Source organism: Meleagris gallopavo, chromosome 16 (genome assembly GCF_000146605.3).
Source record: "Meleagris gallopavo isolate NT-WF06-2002-E0010 breed Aviagen turkey brand Nicholas breeding stock chromosome 16, Turkey_5.1, whole genome shotgun sequence".
In the NCBI taxonomy this organism is placed as follows: Eukaryota; Metazoa; Chordata; class Aves; order Galliformes; family Phasianidae; genus Meleagris; species Meleagris gallopavo.
The window spans coordinates 1,057,203-1,084,664 of NC_015026.2; the positions used below are offsets into that span (position 1 = coordinate 1,057,203).

A 27,462-nucleotide genomic window follows, 5' to 3' on the forward strand; every position below is an offset into this window, starting at 1 on the left:
GCAGTCAAAACAAGACACATTCTATTACATCTCACAACCAAGTTACCTTTAAAGAACTGTTTTTTGATTAAATTGCCAACTCTTTTGCTAGGTTCTATGAATGATGTAAAAGCTAATACTACCCAAACCAGTTTTCTACTGAAGCTTGTATTAAAGCAAAAAAAAAACAAACCCATCAGCCAACAACAGAACAGCACAAACAATTCTATTGTGTTTGATAATAACTGTGCTGCATGGATATGTTATGCACAGACTGTGCCACACTGGAAAGCAAAGCTTTTTTTCGGAGACCAAACATAAGTAATCAGGTGCAACAAATTAGTTTTCACACACAAATATTTTGTTTGTGAAGGAGATGCTGTAAAACAAAACCAAAATCCTTGCTTCCAAAGCAGCTCTATGATTTAATTTTTAAAAAAATTAATATTTTTTGAGGGAAAAAAAACTCTCCTGGAATTACAGTGACAGAATCTTCACTGGTTAACGTGGACAGACTTAACAGCTTTTCTCCCCTTTGCCTTCATCTCACCAAACCTAACAGCTCTTCTCTATCCTCCAAGGTTTATTAACTTTCCTCACTGTAGCCTCCGCCTAAATGGAAATTAGCAGAGTACTTCCGACACAAATCTAATGTACAAGCAGCACAAGTCCTTCAGCTATTTCCCACTTCTTAACCCCTGCTTAAATAGATTTAAGTACAACACTACTTAGACTTCCAGAACAGCTGCATCTCTGCAGTCTAATGTTCTATCTCAGCACAGTTCAAAAGGAACCTATTAAGTTCAGTATTTTCTGTTTCAGAGCAAGAGGGAAGAAACGCTCTAGAAACTGACTGTCCCTAAACATCAGTAACAGCTAAGCTATAATGAAAAACAGGCATGGGCAAAAACATGATGGTTTGCAGACATTCACTAGTCAATACCAACATCACATAAGCTCACCAACTAAGACGCCCAGACGAGTGGATAGTGATAGGACAAAGAGGAACGGTTTTAAATTGAGACAGGGAGGCTTAGGTTGGACATTAGGAGGAAGTTTTTCCCCCAGAGGGTGGTGAGGCACTGGAACAGGTTGCCCAAGGAGGCTGTGGATGCCCCATCCCTGCAGGCATTCAAGGCCAGGCTGGATGTGGCTCTGGGCAGCCTGGGCTGCTGGTTGGGGACCTGCACATAGCAGGGGGGTGGAAGTGGATGAGCATTGTGCTCCTTTTCAACCCAGGTCATTCTATGATTTAAGTTATTTCTGGCAGCATGAAAAAAAAAAAGTAACTTCATTTATTCTTACACTGCACATATGATTAACTCCATTTTAACAGTATAACTTCATTGTGACAGAAAACTACTCACGCTGTTGGTTTCTCTTGTCACTGGCATTTTTCAAGGGAAGGCACACAGGACAGTCGTGCCGAGTACAATTCTTCCAGTGGGAGATGATTTGTCTTGAAGAAGCACAATGAGCAACTGCAACAAGGAAAAGCAGTAAGATTAAGGTCACTTCCTAGTTAACTGGTTTGAATAAATGCTTCATTTTTCAGAGCCATTCTGCTTCCTCCTCTACATGCAATTCCATGATGAATATTACATCCTCTTTATACAAAGGAGATGAAAGTCTCTCAAGCCTACTGTTGGTGATATCTTACTTCTAGAAGGCAAATACTACATTCTGTTTTCTAAACAGAAAAATGCAGAGATCGGGAATTGAAACCAGGCTAAAGGTAATGAAAAAGGGAGTTGTTTAATTAAGAACTAGTTATTCCAACTCATCAGCGTTGAGTACAGGGGTCTTCTTGAGAAAAGGCAAACACTGCTGACAGTTGCCCAAGAAACAGCAGTTTCTTCATGCTCTCACCTTGACAGGCCTTCCCAGCCTGGCAGTGCGTCATGTGGTTGAGGACATTCTTCATGGTTCGGCAGTGTGGCAGAGAACAGGCTCGCACCTCTCCGTTGGCCTGCTCACGCCTCTGACATTTGTGGGCATGAAGCAGCAAAACCAGCTGCTGCTGGATCAGTTTGCGCTTCTCCGGGTCTGCTGTTGGCCCAGTTGCCATGGCCTGTGTTGGTACAATCCCCACTTGCTGTACTTGAGTTTGCATCTGGGACTGAGAAAAAAGTTAGTTTAGCATCAGGTCTCCAAATCTTAATTGTGACCTTCATCCTGTATAGGAATTTGAGCATCGCAAGTCTGCCCTTACATTACAGGCTCCAAGGATTATCACAGCATTCTGCAGCATTCTCAAGTGTTCTGTATTCTCATTTCAGAACATTAGAAATACATTGAGAAATTCTTCTGTTGAAACATCTGCATTCAATATTTTAATTAAAAAGCCAACTAAGAATCTTCCGTTTAGATAGATCACAACTGCAGCAGGTAGGAGCTCCCTTGTATTATGTTTTAATATTATTGGCAGCGTACACACAGTATTAGACACTTCAACCCCAGTTTACTCTACATGAAAGAGGTCAACAGAAGACGATCATGACATTTACACGACTGTCTCTATATGGTACAGTGACAAACAGTGGGTTTTCCAAGCCTAAATTAGCATTTCTGCTCTTCACAAATGAGCACTGACATTCCTTTCATAGCGAAAATGTCCAAGGTTACATGCATACAGTTTACTTCCAGGAAGGGTCAACTAAATCTGGACTGCATTACGTCTACCCAAGTGCTCTAGAGTTTACTACAGAGCAATGCTAGGCTGTGTCAGCTCTTAGAATCTGCTGCTTTCTATGTCCAGCATCCATTCCTCACAGCCACACTTCTGCAGCAACGCTCAAGTCCTGCCTGACAGACCCAGCACACACACTCAGATCTTAAGCCCAGGACATGGCTCCTAAAGGACTGGCAATGCTTCCTTGACACGTCCTTTCTTCAGTACAGACTTGGAAGTTTCTAAATTACCTTCCTTCTTCTGAAGGACAACAGATCAGAAACCCTATCCTTAGGATGTTCTTATCCCAAAGACGATTCCACTACACTGAACCCACTCACCTGCAACAGCTTCACTAGAAGCAGCAGATATGGCAGAAGTGCTTAAACCTTCACGATTCAGAGCCTGAGTTAATCTCATGGATAAAGACAGAACTACACCAAGGAACACTTTGATTACATGTTGTTACCAGAATATGTTGTAAATTCAGGTTACCAGAAAAAAACTTCACCAATTCCCAAGCTACCCAAGAAAAGCTGCTGTTTAAAACGAGTACAAAATAACAACAGGATTACACTGAGAAGGCAGCAGGTGAAACATTTCAGTACTTTCTACAGAGCTACTGACCAAACCCTGCTTCCTACAAGAGAAATCAGCCTTACATGACAGAATACACCGTTAATAGCCCACCTACTTTTGACCTTTGAGAAACATTTTTCTGGTAGGACTCCCTGGAAAATACATTAAGAAAAAAAAGATGCTGAAGCAAAGCTATCTACTTATGCTCCTGGGGCATGCAGATATAATTTTTAAGCCTTCAATTTCTGCTGTGAACAAATGCATGTGAGCAGACAGAAACAATCTGTAGGTCACAAATAGGAAATAATTAGTTCAGCCAATCTGCAGAAAAATACGAGATCGTGCCAAAGAAAATCCTGTTGGAAGTGATGTTTTCATCCCAGTCAAAGAATTGTTTCCCCAGCCAAAATCCAACTTCTGTTACAGCTCTACCAGCTAGCAGGCACCATCACTGCTTTATCAGCACCAACACAACACCCAGAGCCAAAGGGGTTTTCTGAGCAGAGAAGAACAAGCCATCTCGATCAAGCTGAGAACGTTTGCAGATAGCAACAACCACAGAACACAGAGTACCGCTGAAACTCAACAGGTTATGTCAGTCACCACTTCAACCCTGCTAAGTCCTACACTGCAAATACAACGATTTCTTTACCATCTCACTTCCAGTGCACAGCTGCTTGAGGAAGCTGGTCTCTCCCCTTCTGCCTTTCAAGAATGGCAATCTGCAGGACCAGTGCAAAATGGGAGATGTGTCGGTGCCAGGCAGTTACCCCCAGAGGGACACAAACCCTGCAGGACAAGCAGGAGCCTTCACGTGGTTCACCCCAATAACAAACACCTTTCTTGATGAAGCAGAAAATTCAGGCACTGCTGCTCCTGCAGCGCTTCAGCTGTCAGATGTACAGGCAGGAGTTAGCCTTGTTTCTCTTGCCACATTGGGATCTCCACCACACATCAAACATATCAGTAACTGAAAGTCTGCCAACAGCCTCTGACTGATGAAAGCTTCGTTAACCAGATTTCTACAAACACAGCATTGTGACCCTTCTATAGTGCACAGCAGTGATTAAAACCATTTAAAATTATGGAAGCTCTGTATCCATTCTGTGAGATAGCACTGCCCTGTTCCTGCTCCAAGGAGCAGAAACATCCCGTGCTTCTGGGCAGTGCAGATGCACAAGTATCCCATGTTTGTGGATGTGGAAGGATGGAAAGTGCCTGGCAGCCTTACCAAGATGACCACTAACCCTCTGAGTTTTGGTAAGCTTGTATTCAAAAGCATCAACACCGTTTCTTGATATCAAGCACCATCTATTATCCCTCTGAGAAAAGCCAGCACTAATTTCAGTAGCACTGGTAACCTCTCAACAGGTAAACAGCTTCATACATAAGTCAGTGTCCATCAGTCACACTTTCATATAGCATTAAATTTTTAAAATAGACTTCCATAAATTCTTCTTATACACGTTCTCTACCCTTCTCCCTGGTAACAGAAAATTACTTTCCACAATCACTCTATTAGACTAAACTCTGCATTAAAAAAGTGTCTGTTAATTCTTTAAGACAGGTTTGTGATCAAAGTGAGTCCAGAGTGAAATGATAAAGGAGCTGCTGTCACAGAAGATGCCCATTTGGATAGACGTTTTGCTCTGCAGACCTTTCACTGCCCTAACCAGAAGGCAGGCTGCACCAGCAAATCAGTTAGCACTTCACAGTTGGGAACCTCTCAGTCTGTTGATACCCAGGGCTAAGAAAAGGTGGTTATTTACCAGTCACAAGAGCTTTGTTACATGTCATCCACATGTGCATTAACGCTGGGGGCACGTGCATTCTATCAATTAAGCCTTTAAAAACACCAAGCCTGGCAGTGTCTGCAGGAAGCAAGGCAGACACGTGTCCTTCACCTCTGCTCACGTGTCACAGAGACAAAGGCAAAGCACACCCGAAAGAGGACCTGAACCAAACACAGCCTCACAAAGTAGTTGTCTTCTCTGGTGGCAGATCAGCTTTGGTGGCATGTCAGCCTGCCAACAGACCGAACCTGAGAGCCTGCAATGCAGCTTGCAAGTGAGAAGAGAGGCAGGGTGCCACTTCTCAGCTCCCAAAGCCGACACGATACACCCTAATATGATCAATGTGTTTGGAATCCAATACTTATTTCTCTTTTAACAGCTTTAGCAGTGCTGTGGCTGGAGGCAGGGCTTTCATGTCAAGAGTGAAGAGCAAGATTTCCATCTTTCGACTTTCACCCACCCTCTAACTTCCACCTTTGAAGCTGGTACTGGCGAACGAGCCTTTTAAGACCTCCTAATAGCCACAGAAATGAGAAGGCTCCTATACTCCTGCCACAGAAGGAACCTGAACAGTTTCCCTCAGTGGCTTTTAACCCCTGAAAGAGTTTTATTCCAAAAACGGCAAATCCCTCACTGTTATGCAGTTGAGTGTGCTGGGAATCAATGTCTGTCTTATGGATTCACTTTTGGAGTTTTATTTCCTCGTCCCTGCAAGCTGTTTCAAGAGCAAATGGCGAGAAGCACACATCAAGTAAGTGTTTCAAAGCAACAAAAAAGGGAAAAGCCACATACAGCAATTTGTAAAGTCCAGCTCTTACAGCCAGGAAATGACCTGAACAAGATTTTAAGAAAGGTTTATATAGGCTTCACTGGGTGATAAAACAAACTGAGGAGTGATTAAAATTACACTCCCAAGTAGCAACTCCATGGACAGCAGGTGAAAGAAAAGTTGTTAAGTGAAGGAAAGCTACGTTCATCAAACTATTGATCACCTCATCTGGTGGAAAAGCACTGGATGATCTCTGCCACGCTTCTCCTCCTCTTCAGCTCCCTTTGTCAGCCAGGCATTGTGCCTACAGATGGTACAAAAGCTAGGATGTCCCACAGCTCCACTTGTGTTAATTAAACCTGGCTCTGGAGTCCAAAAGCTTTCTTCCTCTATTTAGCAGACCCTTGGCAAGACATCTATTACACCCTCATCCCCATCTTAGTTAAAGATCCTTGTTTTCCTCTCCTCTGATCAAAACCATTAACAAAGAAATGCAAAGGACACAAAAATAAACAGAAATAACAGAGAACTCAACCCAAATTTCAAGGCACGCAGCCTAGTAAGAGATGAGGAAGAAAAGAGCAACAGAAGACAAGCTGCTCAAACTCTAAGTAGAGTGAACTGAGGATACACTATTTTGTTAGCTTTTAAAAAGCAATATTCTCTCAACTCCATCTGCTGGTCAGGAGGGTAATGGTGAAACCACGCTGGTGGCAGCCAAACTTCATCCACTGCCCCCCTAACGCACAGCAAAATTCCAGATTCACTGTGATGGCCACGAGGAAGCTGCCCATCCCCATCCCTGGAATACACCACGCTGCACACACTGCAAAACTGCAGCCAATTCGATGGAAGAGCCCAGCGGGGCTCCTCTCACTGATTGTGTGCCCCAGAGCCCGAGCACCCTGCAAACAGGAGGCTGTACCAAGTGCAGGCATGGCTCACTTCCTCCATCCAGAAAGCCTGGATCGTCTCACTGCAGCCAAGTATGGCCAACCCGGTATCAAACAAGTTAGTTACACAATCTCCGTTTGTTGTTTTCTTTGGAAATGAGCCATCTGCTCAAGCCTTCAAGCTGCACATCCTGTAAGGAATCTGAGCACTCTTCCAGCAGCCCGACAGAGCAGTAGCTACAGCTGCCCACTCCAGGATGCTTCCAAAAGTTAGAACCATGCAATGAAAACATAAGTTGGGAGTTTTGGAACTTCAGGAGCTATTCTATACATTGATTTATTTTGTCCCTTACCTAGTAAAATGGGCCATCAATTCACTAAAAAAAATCCAGGCAATCAGTCCATAAGAAAAACTGACACAATCCCAGGATCCACTACTATATTGTTTGGCTCCACAACCAAGAAAACAAAAAACAAGAAAACCCAATCCACCCTGCTGGCACTGAATATTAATACCTTAAAGCTGACCTCTTAATCATTTTAATACCGTAAGGTTTGTTACTTCTTTCCTAATTAAAGAGATTACACCAAATGTGCTTCTCAGGGCTCAGAGCAAGGTCACAAAGCAAAGCTTCACCATTCCTTACTCCTCTCTCTGATTCACATGCTCTTTTTGGTAATCAAAGTCTTTCATGTCTGCTGGAATCTGGTTTCTCAACTCAGACACACCATATATAACCAGTGGTCTCATTCACATGGGATTGTTTCTCACACAGGATATTATTTTGGGGGCCCTTCAAGATAAGGGCAGCACAGAGAGCTGGCTGGCAAGATAACGTGGTTCCTGTCAATTAAAAAAAACAAAACTGGAGGTCCTTTAAACAGAAATGACATAGCAAAGGGATTCCAGTGAGAAGATGGTGCTGCACCATTCCTACCGTATGCTGAATAACACAACGGCCCTGTGGAAGGAACAGCATATGGCCATGTATGCACCATTACCAAACAATTACACTGCTGCCAAGGAAAGGTTAAATTTTAACGTGTCTGGCATTTGTTTGTTTTAAATTCTTGGCTTTACAATAAAACATTCAGATGGAAACTTTTGGTTTTTTAAGCTGAAAGTTCCACCCCCATTAGGAACAAGCTCTGAGCCTGTGCCACCAGTAAGTGGGGCTGGGACTGCTCAGCCAGAATGGCTTTCTCTCTCATACTGGAGGAGGAAAGAGATTGGACGTACGAAGCTTTTTGACACCCAAGATGGTTTTGTTTGCTCTCTTGGAAATCTCAGATTTTTTGACATTTTAAAGAAATTGCATTTGAAAATACTAAAAAAAGTTTCCTTCATTTCCCTCTGTCTTTTGGTAAAAAAGGGAGAAAGGAAGCAACGTTTCTTCTTTTACTTCCTCCCCCATCAATAGGAGAGCCTCGATGGCAACTGCCCTTCCTTCACTTCATCTGAGTATGTGCCACTACCCCCCGTGCTAGGATGTGTGTGCATTAGGAACAGGGTTTCCCCAGAACCAGCTGTTCAAATGAGCACACAAGTAGGCTTCAGAACCATCCAACCACTCAAATACCAAACTTTGGGCAGAACTTCAGATTCTCTGCCGAATCAGGGGGTAATTCATTTGCTTTACACTTGATCCTAACTTAAAATATTTCAAAAACAACATCGTAAGAGCCATGCAGCTATTTTGTCTTCTACAAACATTCCGCACGAGTGCAAGTGGTACTCTGAACACATCTCAATTCTAGATGGCAGCTCCTTTCCATAATCAGAAGCAGTAAATTACAGATGACGAATTACACAAAGATGTTACAGTGCAGCTGAAGGAGAATTAGGAACTGCTCCTCTAAAATTCAGGAGAAAAGAAGTTTACCGCATCGCATTCCTGCTCATAAATCGCCTTAGTAGCTACAGGCAGGTAGCAAATTTACTGGTAGAAGATCAAGCATGGCTTGTGCCAAAAAATAGCTGTTTTCAAGTTAAATTGAAAAATAAGCAATTTGCATCTTATGGAAGGTTTTACGAGTTTCTATAGTAACTGCTACCATGTATAAGAATATAAAATGCAACAAGCCAGAGTTTCCATAGAAACAACACAAGCAGTTTGATTAATACACAGACATACTGAGACAAATGGGAATATTTAATTTTGTTTTATAAAGAAAACTCTAGTAAATAGGATACTACAAGCTTGGGCAAGATATCCTAATAACTATCTTCATATGCTCAGGTGCTGCAAGTCATGCACAATATAAACTGAAAAGCATGCAGTGTGCTTACTATAATACAGACTGAAAGGATGTGAAAGCCACTATTTGGCTTCCAGAGAGGTTCACGGTGTAACCAGCACACATTTTAATTGATTGAGGAATTTAAACCTACAAGCAGTACTTGCAGAGAAATACTTTTCATCCAGTTTGGAAACAAACGCACCAAACAAAATGAAAGGATGTAATGCAATCTCATAACAAAACAGTGTTTGCTTTGGAAGTTAACTTACTATAGAAAAAACAGACAAACTTCCCATGTGCTCCACAGAGCAGTAGTGAAGAACCGTAGGGGCAAGTGGTGTTTAAGTGACCACGTCCAGTAATGCTGCAGAAGCCATTACACCCCAGAATTCAGGATGTGCAATGAAGACACAGCCACGGGGGGAAACAGTAAGGTACAACTCACCATATTGGGCACACTGGTGACTGGAGTACTCTTGATGTCAGCAGGGAAGGCAGACAAACTGTTGGCCATGCCCGGCTTGTTTGGTAACTGAGGATTCACCCCCGTTGCTCCCATCTGTTGCCCTCCAGTTTGACTGAAAGGCTGCCCAAAGGGGCTGGTGTTACCTGCCATTCCCATCTGCAAAAGAATGACATTATTGTAACTTCACAGATTCTGAAAGAACGTTAAAAAAAAACAAAAACAACCCACCATGTCAAATACTCATTTTTGTATTCACAAAGGCCAAATTCTGGTTTAAACTGTTCAAAATTAGATTTCCAACTTCAAAACTTTAAATAAATAACAACAATTTCAAAATATATATCAATATTTGGCTTTATGCAATCTCCCTGTGTGCATCTGAAGATATGCAATTTAACTAACAAAAACACTATACGAATGCAAAGGAGAAAGTAAGATTACTCCTCTTAATCTGCATAGAGGAAAAAAACTACTTTTTCCAATGCTGTAACAACTCTTGAAAACCACACAAACCTCAAAAGCACTTTGCTGCATTTCGTGCACAAAGCATGACTTTGTGTGCAGAGGGGAAGGAAACACACGGAGCTATCAAGTAAATGCTTATCTGCTTGTTTGAGTAGTTGAGGGAAAAGTCTAAACAAAAGGCTATCTATGGCTGATATCCCTCACAGCTTACAGCCCCCAGAGCCTGAGGAACAGCAAGCAGAAATACAGCTGGTGTTGAACCACTAAGGAGAACAGCGTGCATCCCAAGGAGCCATTTTGCCTCGGCAACAGCCTCCCAAAGCGGTGACATCTCCATCAGCTCAGCCACTCAATATCACACCGGACAAAAGGTCCCCAAAAGACACTGGCAGGAATGACTGCAGCTGAGCTCCCAACCCTCAAAGGAGCGCAGCGTAGAAAGTGGAGCAGACAGGCGTGTGTGTGTGTTCTTTTCCTCTACATCAGGAAGAACCCTGGATGACTCTGTCACCTGTCAGAGCGCCCTGAACATAAACCGAGCACGGAGCGAGCCTTTGTTTGAAAGGCTAAATCCCATTTCTCCCTCCCTTTGACCTCACAGCCCTCCCCTGCACCACACGCTGTGCTTCTGATCCGCTCCCACTTCCCAGGGCAGCAGGCAGGCCGGCCCCGCAGCCCCGGCACCCCCAGCAGCTCTGACAGCAGGGGCAGAGTCCAACACATAACTCAGCACTGCACTTTGGCCCGGGCCTGAAGCCTGGGGTCAGGATTCACAGCACCTGCTGCTGCATTTGCACCCCGGAAAGACCGCAATTCTAGAGCTGAAGGCACTACAAAGCCTGACACATGCACAGACAGTAATACAGAAGTGCTTCTGAAAAAAAAACCCGTTCTGACTTGGGTACCTACAACAAAAGCCTGTACCACATCGCCTGCTTTCTATACAAACGGTTTTCTTTTCTGGACTTGCAAATGAGCCATAAGTCCAAACAGCCTGAAGTATAACCTGAATGTTAAATCAGTGCTGGGAACACACTGCTGTATGTCCAAAGCCATTTTCATTTTTTATATTTATCCATTAAGGCTGTCTCTGAAGTATTAATAGCAAAGCATTTAATAAACATACCCACTGGTCTCAGCCCACTATTTCAAACAAGGTACGAGAAGGGACTGTGCAATACCCAGAGCTGCACTTGTATCCTGACAGCCTACGGGTTCCTCTGGATGAGCACAGAACATTTCATTTTAAATCTGCTAAAAATTGAAACCACTGAGACTACCCCAAAGCTGTGAGGCCTTGCAACCCTAACAGGTACCATCATCCTTGCTTTATCATTTTGTAATGTTTCATTTTCAATAGATTTTATTATGAATCATATCAGAACTAAGCAGAACAGCAACAAAGCAGCCCTTCAAGTCAGCTAAAACGGGTGCTTAATACAACGAGGATAATAATTGCCTTTCTAGGTGATTGTTGAGGGACAGATATCTGATCACAATTCTTAGGCACTCCTTGCTGCTCATTCAGCCCGAGCTGGGAGCAGACTCCCTGCACAAGGAAGGGAACCCATGGCTACAGTTACACCAGCATAAAACTAATGTACCTATTTGGTAACATTGCAAACCATCAGACATCCCCTTTTACCTTAGCTTCACTTCTGAGCACTACTGCCTCAACACTCCAATTAAAAAAGCTATCTCAGGAGTGGAAACTCTTATGTGGCAACCTGTGAAGTAAATATGGAGACAAAAGCCATGAGACCACGCACCAGACGAGTTCATTAGAACACACAGATGTTCCCAGGCTCACCAGCTGTGACACTTTTCAATCCCATTTCATGTGGGAGGAGCTGAGCTTCTCGAACAGGACTACAATTCCCCGAGACCAGAGCTCAAGAACCACTCTAACAAACTCCCACCTGTCTGTAACAGCGTTCAGATGAGGCCACGACGGAGGAGGAGCTCTAGCAGAAGCAGCTGCCAAAGAGCATCAGCTCCCAGCACTTCGGAACCACTGGAGGAGGAGCAGGGCACACAGTGCAGCTGCAACCTCCCCAGCAAACAGCTGGGCAGCAGCTCAGCACAGGAAAAGGAAGAGTCAGATCCTTTCTCTAACAGGCAGTGAAAACACATCCAGGCATCAGCTGGCACTTCCCAGTTAACAAACCGAAAGTAAGAGCTCCATCTAAAGCAGCAGCAGTCAGTTGGAATCTCACAGAGAGCGGGCAAACACAGCCGTACCACTGCACACGTGCAGCCAGGGTTTCACACTGCTCGTTTGTTCTGCAAAGCAAAGGCAGCAGCTCACAGCAGAAGCACCAGAAGGCACCCGGTGCCATGCATCCTGCCCTGCCCCGGGGAAATGAGGGAGCAGAGGGGGACAGCAAGTCTCTGCGTCTGTGCTTCTCAAACACAACTCTGGTCCTGGCTGTGTTGGCCCACGGGGAGATGCACAGAGAATTACCAGCCATCCATAAAGCTAAGGCAGCACCGAGGGCCTGGTAAGCCAGGCAGCAGAGTCACCCCATAGGGCTGCAAGAGCCTCAGATGCACTGTGCACAGCGCAGGCAATCTCAAACATATAACTTCGACTGAAAACCCATTCTTCTCGGAAATACGAGAAATGCTCTTCTCCTTTAAGGTGGAAGATGCATTTAATTGGATAATCTTGCTATCCCAGAAAGACAGGCAGATTCTGCTCCCCTTTTTCATCACTATGGAAACTCTCTAAGATGCTGCGACCTATTAGTGAGGACAGATAGAAAACCAGAGCATTTCACTCGACTCACACAAACCAAGGAACTCACCAACTTCCAAGCTGAAAAAAAGCAAAGCCCGTGCTTGGCCAACGAGGACAGCACAGGACACCTCATGCTGCAATGCGCTGGGCAGCGGGTGGGAGAGGTTCTTCTTGTTTTGCTTTATGGCTATTTCGAGAGCAGAACTGAGTTCTGGGGTTGTCACAGATGATGTCTGTGACCAAATCTCCATACTCAGAGTGGATGGGACAGAAACATGCGCTCCGGAACTTAACTCCAAGCTACGCCAGGACCAGACTGCATCCTAATGCTGTGCCACTTCTATTTTTAAAGCTTACTTGTTTCCTCTCCTCTTTATTACTGCTGACAAACCACAGTATTTCCTCCCGCCAGCACCAAGGAGTTCCTCCCCCTTTGTACTCTGAGAGTCTGGGCCATCAATAAATCCCATCCTTTCCTCCCACTCCGAGTTTTTATTAACTGTCCCCTCACCTCTGCCACTGCCGCCAGCTCTCACCCAGGCAGTTACTTCATTACCACTTACTCCTTGGAGGCTCCCAAGACACGCAACCAATGTAACATGCTGCAAAATCCACTCACAGTTATAAGCACAATTTCCTAGTCAAAATCCACGCGTTTTCTGCTTTTTTTTTTGTATCCTATTAATACTTAAACTTCTCCTCCAACGTGCTCTCATAAACCACAGAGCTATATAAAGTTCTGCTCCTCACTACCCTTTTTCCTTGGGGAAAAACTGTGCTCTCTCTCCTGTTACCCCTAACCCATCTGCCACACCAGGGCTTCCAAACTTCACAAAAGCTCTGGTAGGACAAATGGAAGTTGCTCTTAGCTTTCCTGCATGAGAGAAAGCTACCCTCATTTGTAGACACACAGATGTGCCAAGAAGCAGCACCTACCTCTGACAACACTCCTGCTTTTCTATCTTGCATCACTGTTGCCCAGTAAAAGTTACAGCTATTTCTTTAATTAGTCGGTCCTGCCAGATAATTGAAGAAAAGCTTCCACGTTGAAATAATCTCAAACTTTCATTAAGTGAATCTCTGACTCTTCTGCACAAGAATGGAAGAAGGTTACGACGGTCCAGTAGTAAGAAACAAATAAGAAACCCAACCAGACACAGACTAGCTTGACATCAGAAAAAAAACACAGAAAGGTTGACACAAAAAAATCAAAGAATTGAAAGCAATTTGGGTTCAGTGGAAAATATGCTTGGCTGAGATAATCTTATTATGATCTAATCCAGTAAACTGAAAATAAGGTTATCATTAACATATAATGTAGTATCTCCTTGATTTTTATCTAGAAAACAGTCTGAGAAAGAAAGGAAGTTGGCTGGAGGGTTTGGTCAGACCGGCTCTGAAAGTAAATCTGCAAAAAACTCCAAGTGCAAATGTGAGCTGTCAGTGTGACAGCAGGGGGATGACAAGAAGGCTGGTGGAGCACACAGTGACATCCCTGTGCTCCTGGCTGACCAGAACACTTCTGCAGCAGCAGCAGTCGGGCTGCATTAACTCTTCACAAAGGATACACGAAAATGACAGCATTCTGAAAGGCCTCAAGAAGTACTCAAAGGACTAATAGGCCTGGCTACAATACGTAGTCTAATTGCAGTCTAACAGCCCAATTTACTTAGCTTATTATTTAAGCTTATTAATTAGCTTATAACATCAAGTAATGATCCTAAGTTACCAATTTTGGGAATAGAAAGGTATAAATATGTACTACCTAGCAAACATGTATCAACAGGCAAAACGTGAGGTCCTACACCTTCCAATGAAAAATAAGAGAGAGGGTACGTGACCAAATACCACTGAAACTCTGAAGATTATGCAGACTTTTCTCTAAGAAGTTCTACTTAAAAACAGGAATTAGCTCACAAAAGCCACACAGCCTTCAGTGAAAGGTTTGATTTTGTATCGCTGCTGTTATATGCTCAGTTCTTTATAATGGAACCTACTGATAGAAAGGGAATGAGAAGTTCTGTTCTGCTTGCCTAGACACAATGCAGAAAGGTGAGAAGAAAACGCCTTGGCAAGCAAAAACAATGTAAGAACGTGATCATACTGCCATCTCCACTAACCACCAAAGTGCAGGAGAGCAGCGCTGCGGAACAGAAACCCAAACCTGCATCACAGCAGAGCACCACCCTCTGCCCCACAGAACAGAGGTGGCTAAGCACAGCTTCAGGGCACTGCTCTTCCCAGCAGCAGGGTGGCCCATGAAGCTGACTTTCATGCATGTGCTCACGCAGCCCAGCAGCAGGAAAGCAGCTTCTCCACACTGCCTCTGCTTGCAGGATTGCACCAGCTATGCCCTTAGTTGGTGCATGAAGCAAACAGGTGCCAGCCAGCCATGGCCACTGCTCCTCCCCTTCCCCAAATCCATGCTTCACTCACCACTTTGGAATTCACCAGTCAATTTGACTCATTTTTGTTAGAGGCCTCACAGGTTAAATTAATTTCCTAAGCTTGGACCATCTATTTGCTGTATAAATAGATGGACAGGTGAACTACGGTGCTCCAATTAGCATCACCACCAAGAGAAGGCACAAAGGATTCTGCCAGCTCCCACAGTGCTCACCAGGCAGTGTCTGCAGGTGCTGAACGAGCCCCGTTAGTGCTGCCAGCACAGCAGAGAGCTTATGTGAGGATGGGGCAGGGAGCATGATGGTGCATGTAGGGGATCAGGAAGGACTCGGGCCCATATAGTAGCAGCATGAAGGCACTCAGCCCAGTTACCAATCACACCACACTTAGATCAGCTCTGCCCGCGTTCTTGGCAATAGGAAAACAAGAAAAGGGACAGCCTCTATTCTGCCAAATCGCTCCTGTACCTCTCACTCTGACAGAACAGCTCCAGCAGGAAGACAAAGATGCATTTTAGCAACCACCACCATCCTTACACCTCTCTGAATTTAGTCTGTGAGACAAGAGCTAAAAATGAACTCTAAGCTCAGATTAATCATTTACATTATTATGCCTGCGAATAGAACATACATGTCAGAATTAAGGACTGAAGAGAGAAAACAGGCATCCTAGATGTGACCTGGTTTGACAAGAGGCCAGGTCACAAACTAAGGGCAGTGTTACCAAGCGGGGGACATGAAAATCGTGTTCAGCAGCAGGAATGGCTCCAGGAAGACAGAGCTGTCACTGCTTTCCCCTACATCTTGTGCATCTGCAAGGAGAGATGCTCCCCTTGTTTCCTCCTGTTTATCACTGTAAGAAGCTGACGTGAAACACTATGCTAAATGCTAAGCAGATAATAACTGTTTCCACCTTTCAAGAGCTGCTTGTGAACGATGATTCAGTTTTCTGAATGTTTAATCTACAGCTTTAAGGTTATGCCATAATCAAGAGCCTTAGGTTGACTGAACGGCTGTGCATCACACATGAGCATCTCAGAGAAAATGAACCAAACCTTCCACAGCCATTGCTACTCAGCATCTTACATGCCTCATCCAAAATCCCCTATTACATCACAGGCATATGAGGAATGTTATTTTTTCCTTGTATTTTTTAAAGAAACAACTAGCATGAAATAGGAATCCTGCACTTCGTATTTTGACCCACAGATTCAAAAAGAGTCCTTTGGGCTTGGCATGCAAGGAATAATTTCACGCAGAGGAACAGCTGAGCACTTCTGCCTCTGAGCTCTGCTACTGGCGGTTACCACAGGAGCAGGAATGGTCCGAGCTCCTGTGCCTGCTGCCACCAGGTCACACACCTGCATGCTCTTTATCCCGCCCTTCTGCGGCATCACCAAAACCAGTCTCTTAACACCCTTGCACTAAGCCTTCAGGCTCTTTGCCATCACTGAATCTACTTAAAACGTGGGCTTTCAACAGATGGTTACAAAGCTCAGCACCGTGACCCCCTTCTCCCTTCCCACCCACTGACGCCTTTTTGCTACCAGAAAGGATATCACCTTGCTTCGTTTAAATCATTTTAACTTTCTTATGATTTTCCTTACCTTGACAGAAAGGTAAGGAAATGGAGCACTGAGGTGTCTCGGTGCTCACAAATGATAACTCGCAGCACACGAAGCACTGGCAGCGCAGGAGCGACGTGTCGTAACGTAATGGAGGAACACCAGGAACAGGCTGACAGCAGCCGCTTCCAGCACTGTTAGTCAGCAGCAGGACAGAGCCGCACACGGTGCCCTCCTGCCTTCCAGCGGTCACCCAGTGGGAGGCAGGCAGCCCCAGCCCCGTGTTGCCACCAGCACTGCCGCGGCCCAGCCAGCAGGACAGCCGCCAGCTCCCAGCCCCTGCAGCCGATCCCTCCCGGTGCCTGCGAGCTGCAGCCCCGCACTTTGGACTCTTATCTCCTTCTGGAATGAAACGCAAAGCTATGGTGCGAGGCAAGGTCCACCTGGCTGATCACGGCTGCCAGGGAAGCGCGACAGAGGGGTCCGGTGGGGATTTGTGCTCACTGGTGAGGAGGGAAGGACAGGCTTTCTTTACTACGCTGGCACCATCTTCTATCTGTTTGCTGACAAAAATGATGTAAGCCTTTACTAATTGCTGCTTTATCCTATAGGAACACGTTCCAAAAGAAAGTCACCACGGTGCTTGCAATGTAAATGCCAGAGGGACAGATGGAGAAGTGAGGAAAAAATTAATCATTTTGTGGCAAAGAGCCAACGGCAACACCAAAAAAAAGAAAAGGAATTCAGTTTAAGTGCAAGAATGGAGACAAGGCCACTGCCTGCACTGGAGGAGCGCTCCTCACCCACACCAACCTGGCAGGTTGACAAGAACAGCACTTCAAAAATACTCACTTTTAAAATCAATTAACAACAAGGATGCCTTAAATAAATACACAGGAACATAAATTTTAACTTTTCAAGATACAGTTCTGAGAATTCAACTGTGAGCTGCCTAGCAGCACCCAAAGGGTGCCTGTCTTGTGCCACCTCTGCTGCCCTGACTCACAGGCTGCCCTAATGAAAGCCCATTGAAACGGATCCATGAGGTTCTACAGCATCTTCTCTTCAGTATTAAAGAAATGTAAAAAAAAAAAACAACAAGAAAAACCCCAACCCCCCAAAAAACAAACCCCAAAAAAACAAACCACGCAGATGCAGGAACCATTGTCATTTGCTGCACCTGTTATTATAGGAGGAAAGGCTGAGTAAAGCCAGAAATAAAATCTAAGAAATGCCATTACAGGGAAGCCAGGTGCTTTATTGCCACTTGTAGTACGACTTGAAAACCTCTTCCAAGAACTTCTCAGAGGTGAAAGACAAATTTAAGCATTCCAAGGCAACAAGATGTCTTAAAAACCTACAAACGTTCCAGCATTATTACTGACATAGAAAGGTCAGACTTTTGTGGAAAAGTGTTCTTTAAGGATGTCTATATGGAGAAAAAATCTCTTAACGCGTTTAAGTTGACACTTTCCAGAAAAAAAAACAACAACAAAACACTCTTACTCTGTATGCATGCATGCATAAAACACTTTCAAACTTCCTTCTGAGAAGGCCAGCACGAGCTGATAAAGTGGGATACACCACAGGAAGAACCAAAGCGATTTCTGCACTGAGCATCACTGCTGAACATCAGGAAAGCACAGCTCCAAAGGCTCACTGAGTGCTGTAACCTCAGCAAATAAGAACTCTAAGTTTTAATGAACAATTAGCAGCAAGTGACCACACGTTCTAATCGCTACCAGAGCTTTTATGGCTGCCAATCAGAAAAAGGCAGCAGCAGCCCCACAGAGCGACAGGAGTGTCTCAAACACCGTGAGGAGAGGAGCTCAGCTTCCTTTCCTTCCCCATGTGAGCTCCTCAGCAACACAAATCCTGCAGGAAATTGGTTACACTGCGTTTCTAAAACACAGTGTTTCTAAAAGACATAGATAATTGTTGTATTTCAACCCAGAACCAGAGGAAAACAGAAATCAAACTGACAAGGAGCAAGTTTCCACCCCAGGTTACAATGCATACACAAAAAATTGTCAATATGGTTTACTGAAAACAACCATTTAGCTTAAATATCATAGCGTGACATTAACAGTAACCAGAGAGAAACCTAAATATAAATATTTTATACCGTTGAAATAATTTGCAAGCAGTAATTTTAAGATCCAACTGTGTTTATTTGGAAACACCACACAGCATGCAGAGCTGCCCTGAGATCTCCGGAATGCTCCTCTCGGAGGACTTCACAACTCATGTGAAGCAGCCCACAGAGCTCGCAGGAGGTTTTAAAGCCAGGTGAAGATCTGACGGTCATGTGGAATGCATGAGTTTAAGCAGGGTGGTGAGAACAGCCCAGGCCTGCATACAGGGCTTGCAATGGAGCAGGAGGGTGCTCAGAGCGAAGGGCTCAGCACCAGCCGCGCACTCGGGCACACAGCACCGAACCCCAGCATTAGACTTGCTGAGTTCTCCAGCCCTTCCAGGGTACAAAGATCCTCTCATTGTAAAGGGGTTATTTTATTTATCCTAATTGCCAAAAGTTTCAAAGGGCATTTGTTCCTGTTTGTTTGTGTTTAAGGCCTGTTTGAGAAGGGACAGGACGCGGCCGGGCCTGCACCGTGCTGCAGTTGTTCCGAGAGCTCCTCTGTTTCACACAGGGATCTTTCTGTCATGGGGTCCCAATATTTACTGTGCCTTGCCTCCGTTATGATTCACTGCAAACCAGTTCATGTTGTGGCACCGTATGTGCCAAAGCTAAAGCAGATACATACGCTTAGCAAAGAAACAAAAACGTGCGTTCAGTGCAACTATGGCTCTGGGCCTGAAGCAGCACCAGGATGCAGAGCAGCACACGTTTCCAGGTGCTGGTCCCAGGCAGCCCTTGTAAGCAGCACAACTTCCAGAAAAAACACCCAAATCCTCATCCATCTAAATCTCAATTCTACCAACTATTTCCAATCTCAAAACCACAACTGGGATCTCATAGAAACACTCACAACACAAGCAATAAGCGTTGCACACAGCTCCCTTCCTCAGCTGCAGCAATTCCCCAAACAGAAACTCCTTCCTGCCATAGTATACCATGCCACACATGTCATTTGCAAAGTTTCTTCCTTTCTCTTTGTTTCTAAGAAAAAAGGACACCAGCACAGTTTCCAGGCCATACCACGGGCTCTTTGACACATTTCTCTACGTGCTTATGACCATATGATTCACAGTGCCATCACAGCTCACTGTCACACACAAACACTAAGTGCACCATGACATAAGAAGAAGGTTTTCAGACCTCTTAAGAGATCTCATCACCAAAAATACTCCTGTGCAATAGGATCTGTATGTACAGTTGGGATCTATTAGAAGAATTACTACAGAACAGACGTTTCCTTCTGCAAGAAGCAACCTGCAACCTCTACACAGCCACACATCAATAGGCAGGCTGCCCTCTCTCAGCGAATCCTATATCTGTCTGTGCATTAGAAAAAAACAAATTAACACACAGCAGCAAGAAGAGATGTGGAATCAGCCTGAAAATCAGAAAGAAATCATAATGAGGATCTGAAGTTTGTCATCTAACTTTTGGAGACAATATCACTTTTAGTCTGTGGGTTCCAAAGAACTGGTGGTTCTCTTGGTTTTACTACCAAGTCTTCCTTCACATACACTACTGAGAAATGAACTCAACTCCAATACCAGAAACAGAAGTACTACATAATGCTAACCAAAGTGACTGAAAGTTGGTGGCAAGATCCTTCATGTCAGTGCTGCGTTACTGCAGCAGAACACAACAGCACAACTCCTCTCTAAAAAGACACTGAAATATTTCATTTTCGTCAGCTGGATAACTTGATGCAGACCTGCTCCTCCAGCTTGAGCTGGAAGCAGAGCAGAGGAAACCAAGCTGTGGTTTCCTATGAAGGCTGACTGCTCCGTTTCGCACATTGTTTCAGCCTGCAGCATTAGTCAGACACAGCACGGGTACCGGTGTGAGCGTAAGAAGCAGGCAGAAGCCAAGCGGCTATCGCTTCAAGGATCTTCAATGAATTGCACAACTGCAAAGGCAATTTAACTCGTGTACTAGAAATAGGAAACAACTCCATTCCAGGTGCCAGGAGGGACTGCTGTGGTAGGAGAGCATTTTAAGTAACCAAATCTGGTTTATCAAGTGCCAAGTCACCCACCAAGCACCGCTTTACACAGCCGTGTTTCAAACCAGAACTGCGCTGCAGATATCTTCATTTTACTAAGGGTGAGCTTTGCCGTTAGGCACTTCTATATATTTATATCCTCCTCCTGCTTGTACTACCATAAAGGCACTGTAAAAAACCATAAAAACACTGCTTTGGTCATCACAACATTGACTAGGGAGCAGAGCAGCTGGTCCAGTCGGTGAGCACACAGCAGCAGGGCTGGGTGGGACGCTGCTCGCGTGGCTACTCGTGCTTGCCAGAGGCTCTGCTTGCAGCCAGCCCGCTTGGCAGCCTGCTATGGACAACGTCGAGGATAAGCTGCAAATTAAGCTCAAGTCATGGTAAAACAATTCAGGCAGATCCAGACAGATTGAGAGTCACCAGAGAAACAAACGGCAGCAGCAGGCTGCGAAAACAAACACGGCGACCATGGAATGCGAACGTCTTGGGCTGACTTAGTTCACAATCAGCGAGTGCATCTCAATCTGCTACTCAGCAGTATCAGCCAGCCAATCTCTTCAAGTCTTTTTTTTCTCTCTTATTTGCCTTACCTCAGATTCCTCAAAACACAGAGTCAAACATTAGGACGCATACAGAAGTCTTGCTCTTGTTCTTCAGAGAAGTTCACTGCACCATTACATTTCCTGAAGATTACCATCCAACAACAAACCCCTGCTCAGCAAACTACAGGGAGCAAAACCGTGACCACGCACTGCTCCAAAGAACACACACACACAGCCTGGAAACAGCAAAGAGCAGAATCCAGTTTTTACGCAGCTCAGCAACAAACCATGACGCAACTGGTTGTCTTGTTGGCAGACATTAGGAGGGATGTGACTGTGTTCTGAGTTCCTCCTCCTCTTTCATCTCAAACTGCTGCTGCAAAGTGCAATGCCATGTGGCTATTTTGATTAAAACAAAGTTAAAGCCACGAAGAACATGAATTAATTAGGTCAATAAAGTTAAGAGGCAAGACTACACTGAATTCATAGAGAAATCTAGCACCCTAGATCTGGTTTTTGCCCATTAGTGCTGTTTTGAACCGCTAAAATTTGGGTACCAGAATCCTATTACACGTGCCAGACTCCCAGAGGCAATGGAGCTTAAACACACTGCACACAAGCAAGAAAAACCCAACCAACCATTTTCCCATGATTGATGTGCTTACAGGCTCAGACTAAAATCTGACCAAACAATGACATCCATCCACTGACCATACACAACCCAAAAAATTAGACCAACCTGCCAAGGAAACCAATCTCAAGGTAGGTTTAGTAGTCCTGAGATCCAGACAGAATAAAAGGAAACTTCCCAAAGCTTCCACAGCAGCTATAGGAAGAAAGGAACGCACCCCAGCAAGAGGCTGTGTGACATCCAACCTATAAGAACAACTTCCAGCTCCAGTGCCAGCCAGCAGGAAACACACAGAGGTTGAATCTCCCTCATTTTACAAAGATGAACTCTGATGGCAACAGAAGAGCATGAGGCACAGAGCATGTCTGCAGTGAAGTGCTGGTTTCTAGGGAAGCAATAAACCATCTGCCTCGCTTTGTTGCTGCATAAGATGTTCAAAAGCCAACAACCTTCAATCTTCCACTCCAACCCTAACCTAAGATGATTTTCTAGATGGTTTGAACACATTTTCTAGACCTAATGGTCTTTACAAAAGCAATGACAACAAAAAGGAACAATTTCACTAATGCTGGAAATGACTGTGACTAAACAACCTGTTCCTCGACCCCCCACCACGTGATATTTGTTTAGAGAAGAAGAATCCTTCTGATCTTTTAATCAGATTTCTTAAAGAACTTCAACCCAAATGAAAACTATCCTTGCAGCACTGTCCATGTCCCACAGTTAGAAGCAAAACTGTTTCAGGAGAGGAGTCTGGCAATGGCTTGCATGAAGAAAGACACGCCAGTGTACACAGCTTTTCTCAGAGGCTTCCACAACATCTCAGGTCAAAATTACAAGGCAGGCACTTCATATACACCCACAAACTGCAGTTACGGCCAGTAAAGTATTCAGATTCTTGCTATAGTAATCTGGTATACCTGTAAATAACTCACACAATCTTTTCAGCAGAAATGTCAGTTTCAGAATAACAGACTAACCTGCTGAACTGTTTACTTACATTCCTTAAAAGCCTTCATCGCAACTGGCTGACACACATCACCCTTAGGAGCCTATTAGGACAGTAGACTCAGGGGTGGGAAGAGACTGCAGTAGGATGCCAAACTTAAATGCCTATTCCAAAAATAAAAAATAAAAAAACAAAACCAAAAAAATGGAGAACACCTCTGTTTGTGAGATGAAAATCCAGGGAGCAAGTCATTTGGAAACGCACTACACAGAAGGAGAAGCCAATGATGTAAGTAATAGGGATTCTTTTGCTACTCTTTTCCAAAGTAACTCTTGCTCAAACTAACTTACTCCTTGAACTAATGCTGAAAACACTCAGATCATCTTCCTCAGCTTGAGCATCCCATTTGCAGCTGGCTTCAGACTATGGCTCATGTCCATACATCTGTACTGGCCTATTCCCTACCAGGGATGGACGGGCTTACAAGAAACCATGAGACCACAGAACCTCTCCCACCAGTTTCACACTTGGTCAGATAAGACCTTAGGCAAGACCCTTTGTTCCTGTGTAATTCAACTTGAATTAGTTTGCATCAAAAATCAGTAGTTTAACCACATAACTATGTTGTGGCTAGGGAAAATCTACTCCATAAATTTATGGGAAAAAGAGATAGGGTTAAAAAAAAGAAAAAGAAAAAAAGAAGAAAGCAGCTCCTTTCTTTCTGTGCAGACCAATCCCAATCCCTCCCCACAGCCAAATTAACTGATTTGGGGCTGGAAACGGACGCACTCATTTTTATGTGCTCTGACTTTCACTCAGATCACAAGCATCTCTGCCTTAAGCAGCAGGATCCCGTTTGTTGGCATCAGAATGCTCTTTGTACCTTTACGTCCGAGAACCAAACGAACTACCCAGTACTCCACAATCAGGTTCATATTTCTTAAGAAAACACCATTCCCAATTGGGCTTGCTTTTGTTAAGCAATGCAATTTTTTCCAGAACTCTTAACACATCAATGAATTAACACATGCACATTAATAAATTACAATGACGAGTGGTGTGCGGATACATGAAAGATTAGAGATGGAATTCCCTTCTACATAACAGAATGGTTTCACCATCAAAATCCAAGGGCGGAGCTGCACCAACACCACACAAGAGATGAGGCCCAGTGCTATCCTGCTGAGACAGAAGGAACAGCACCCTTCACCTCTAATCACATCTCTGAGCTTACACCAGTGAAGTTGAGAACTAAAAAGCAATGACTGTATCAAGCAGGGACCACAGCAGTGCCCCCAGACACAGGTAGAAGCTTCCATAGGTATATATACGCCCTGCCCCAATCTGCAAAGGCCACTAAGTTGCTTCTAGTCCAATACTGCCCTTCCCTTTTGTAGAGTTCAGATTAGCTTTGCAACCCATGCAAAATTTCATGCTTCCAGATTAGTGCTCCTATATGTGAAAAACACTCACTGCACAGCTACTGACTGCAGCCCTTGACAAGAGGACAAGTGCTATACCTCTCCCTCTTCAAACGTCTCTAAGATCTCACACTGCTTTAGAACACATCGCTGGCTGGCAGATATAACGAGATCCTGCACAGAAATAATTATTTGTCCCCTTTTTTGCAAAACTAAGCTGTTCTTTTCTAATCCACACTGCTAAGACAAAATCCAGTGTTTAACTCTCAGGATGTGTTCTCACACGATGGCATTTCTGAGCGCACGACAAACCAGCTTCAGTATTTCGTATCACTGGTGTCCGAAACCGGTAACTACAGACTCAAGAAAGCACATTATTTAGTTCTGCTCCTCAAAAATGGTCTACTAATTTTTCGAAACACCTGAGTGGAAAAAATGCAAGTGCAAAACACGGAATACATTAAATTATATATGTACATACTTTTGTAATTGCTCCTGTCTGTGCTGTGTTCAGCCCGGTGTGACCAGCCATCTGTGGAGACACTTGGGTTAAAGTCTCTGCCAGCACACTGCCTGCATTCCCCTGCATGGCAGGGGCAGAATATTGCATTCCTGCTCCCCTTCCTCTTCCAGCTGCCCCAAGAGATCCATTCATTACCTGCCCTTGTCCTTGCTGAGGCTGATTCATTAAACTGTGACCAGAATTACTGTTGAGAAGGCTCTGGTGTGTCTGACTGAAATTAGTATTCATACATATTCCAGGTCCAGTCTGTGATGTTGCAGGGCTGCTCGTCACCATCCCCACTTGTTTTTGTGCTTGAGAGTTCAGTGTTTGTGATGCAGGTGTGGTAGGTCCAGAGGTGCTGGCAACTTGCTTTGCCAGGCCTGAAGCAGAAGAGTCTCCCTGGTTTAATGGGCTCTTACCCATAGCACCCAGATTGCCGATACTCGCACTGTTCGGCTGCCCCTGCACTTGACTCCCGACTCCCTGCTGGACAGGGCTGTTTGAGTTCACATTTCCAATTCCTGGGTTTAAGGAAGAGCCGCTGCCTCCCCTTAGAAGTTCAGAAAGTTGTTTGTGTTTGGAAGCTGCATCTGGAACGAGGTTCCCACTGCTATTTAAAAGGCCCAACTCGCCATTGGGGATCAGCTCATCAGGAAGATCATTTTCCAAGTCAAACAAAGATCCAAAATCTGCAAGTTAAAACAGAAACACAAGTAAGGAAAACATAACAAGTAAGTGACTAAAACATTCATCTACAGTACTTTGTACTAGTCTGAAACAGCTGTGCATTGAGGAATATCTTCACCCAAGACCATCAATGCTGTCGGCAAGCGAGTGAGTGTTCCCACGACAAGAAGTCCAGGGCCCTTCAGAAAGCAGACATACTTACTATAATACTTACTACATACATACAGAAATAAAGGGTAAAACATAAGTCATTAAGTATTAGTTTTATTGCACAACTTGGCAAAACATTTTACCATGCTTAAGAAACTGAGGTGGCGGCATCTAACCCAAGTCCCAAGTTTCTTGTGCCTAAGCTGAAAGAACAATACAGAACTATCAAGGGAGGTTTTCTGATCGACTTACTCTCTCCAAACAGCTATTACATCACGTTCTCCGACCTCCTGAGTAATCCCAGGCCACCCCAAAATCCTACTACAACACTGCCACTTGGGTTTGCATATGACCTTCCAGCAAGGCCTCAAAGCTTAACCAAAGGGAACCATTGCTTCTTGGAAGTGTTGATCTCAGCCTCACACATCAACATGTTCAATACCAGTTTCTAAGTTCTTTCTGTTTGTTTGTATGAACTATGATATATTACATCTCAAAGGCTCCTGAATGACACGCTCAGCATGTTCTTCTCACAATGCCTCACTTCCCAAACCCTCAACAGCTCAAATCACTCAAATTGCTCTCTAAGTGCCCATCCCTCATTTATCATATCCCGTATTGACAGAAGTAATCCACATACGCTCCAGATGGGCAAAATAAATCAATCAAGTCTTCATTACAGCCCTTGATGGGTGTTGCAGCATGGCAAAGCAGCTCCTAAGTCAGGAAAATACCCAAACACCACACAACTCAGTTGTTTGCGTTTATTTAAAACAAGCAGCTCAATTTCACCGAAATGTTTTACTGCTCATTGTCAGCAGTGTCTGTGTAACGATGTTATTTCAGTATGCAATTAAAATATGAAGTTATTTGATTAGTATGAAGGTACCTACTACATATTTGTAGACGTAAGAAGGGTATACATCCACACTAAGGAAGGAAACACGCAAGCAGACTATTCCAGCTCATCAGTTAAAACACAAAACGTCTCTGCAAAGCTTCCCAATCCGAGGACACGTTCTAAAACACCACTCGTTACTATTACTATTACCTAACAGAACTGTATGAACACTTCAGTACACCCCTCCAAAGCCAGCCCTGAGCAATCCTCGTCCGTCGCAGCAAAACTAAACCAAAACATTCCCAGGTTAGAGTAAACAGGAGTTATTTTCTAAAGACAGGAATCCCTAATGCTGTATAATGTTAAAGTTCAACTCGGTGCTCCACCAAGAGCAACCAGTGCATGGCTCAGGCTGCAGAACTGCCCTAAGAACACACCATGTGCATTTAGGAACGGAAACAGCAGAACTCGCAGCACATTTAACCTGTACGAAGAAGCCAGGAAGCCCTACTAATAACTTTCGGTCCACTGAAACACAATGCCTGCCATCAGCACTCGAATTTTCAGTTCATCCTGGAGAGAACAAGTTTTCAGCTGTGCTGCAAAATGACCACATAAACCATCAGAGAAGCGAGCACACGGGTTCAACTCCTGCCTCTCCTGAGCAGCACGTCCTTCACAGCCCTGCCCCTGTGCCGAGGCCCATAAGCCCTGACACAACACTGTCCCTCCTGCTCTCTTCCAAGGGAAGCAGTAAGCCAACATTCTCTGAAGCCGATTTTGTGCACTGAAGTATTCATCCTCCCTTTCTTATGGAAGTAACCCTTTGCTCGTTCAGTTCTCCTTTTCCACCTGCCTTTCACAGGAGCTCCTGGAGCACTACATCTCTCCGCGATCGCTTCACCTCCTCTCCTCCTCTTTCACATACAACCCTGTGACACTACTTACACCGCAGTTTGTGCCTCTTGCGGGGCATTTTATCGACCTTTCTTCTTACAAGCCAACACTAATGTCAGGCTCTCCCCCCA

The 27,462-nt window shown here is 44.4% G+C and overlaps 1 protein-coding gene across 2 annotated transcripts; it reads right to left on the reverse strand.

Annotated features, from left to right (window-relative positions):
* Positions 1 to 1,323: 1,323 nt before the first annotated feature.
* On the reverse strand, positions 1,324 to 25,468 carry LOC104913357 (CREB-binding protein-like). 2 transcript variants are annotated; one of them, XM_010719367.3, is made up of 5 exons: positions 24,910 to 25,468; positions 24,733 to 24,783; positions 9,371 to 9,547; positions 1,849 to 2,098; positions 1,324 to 1,460 (listed from the first exon to the last, which is right to left on the reverse strand). In XM_010719367.3, the coding sequence occupies exons 1-5, from the start codon at positions 25,177 to 25,179 to the stop codon at positions 1,339 to 1,341; spliced, it is 870 nt and encodes a 289-aa protein (XP_010717669.1). In that variant the 5' UTR covers positions 25,180 to 25,468; the 3' UTR covers positions 1,324 to 1,338. The 2 variants fall into 2 exon arrangements, with proteins under 2 accessions (XP_010717669.1, XP_019476229.1); XM_019620684.2 differs by having other exon boundaries at positions 24,733 to 25,468.
* Between the last annotated feature and the right edge of the window lie 1,994 nt (positions 25,469 to 27,462).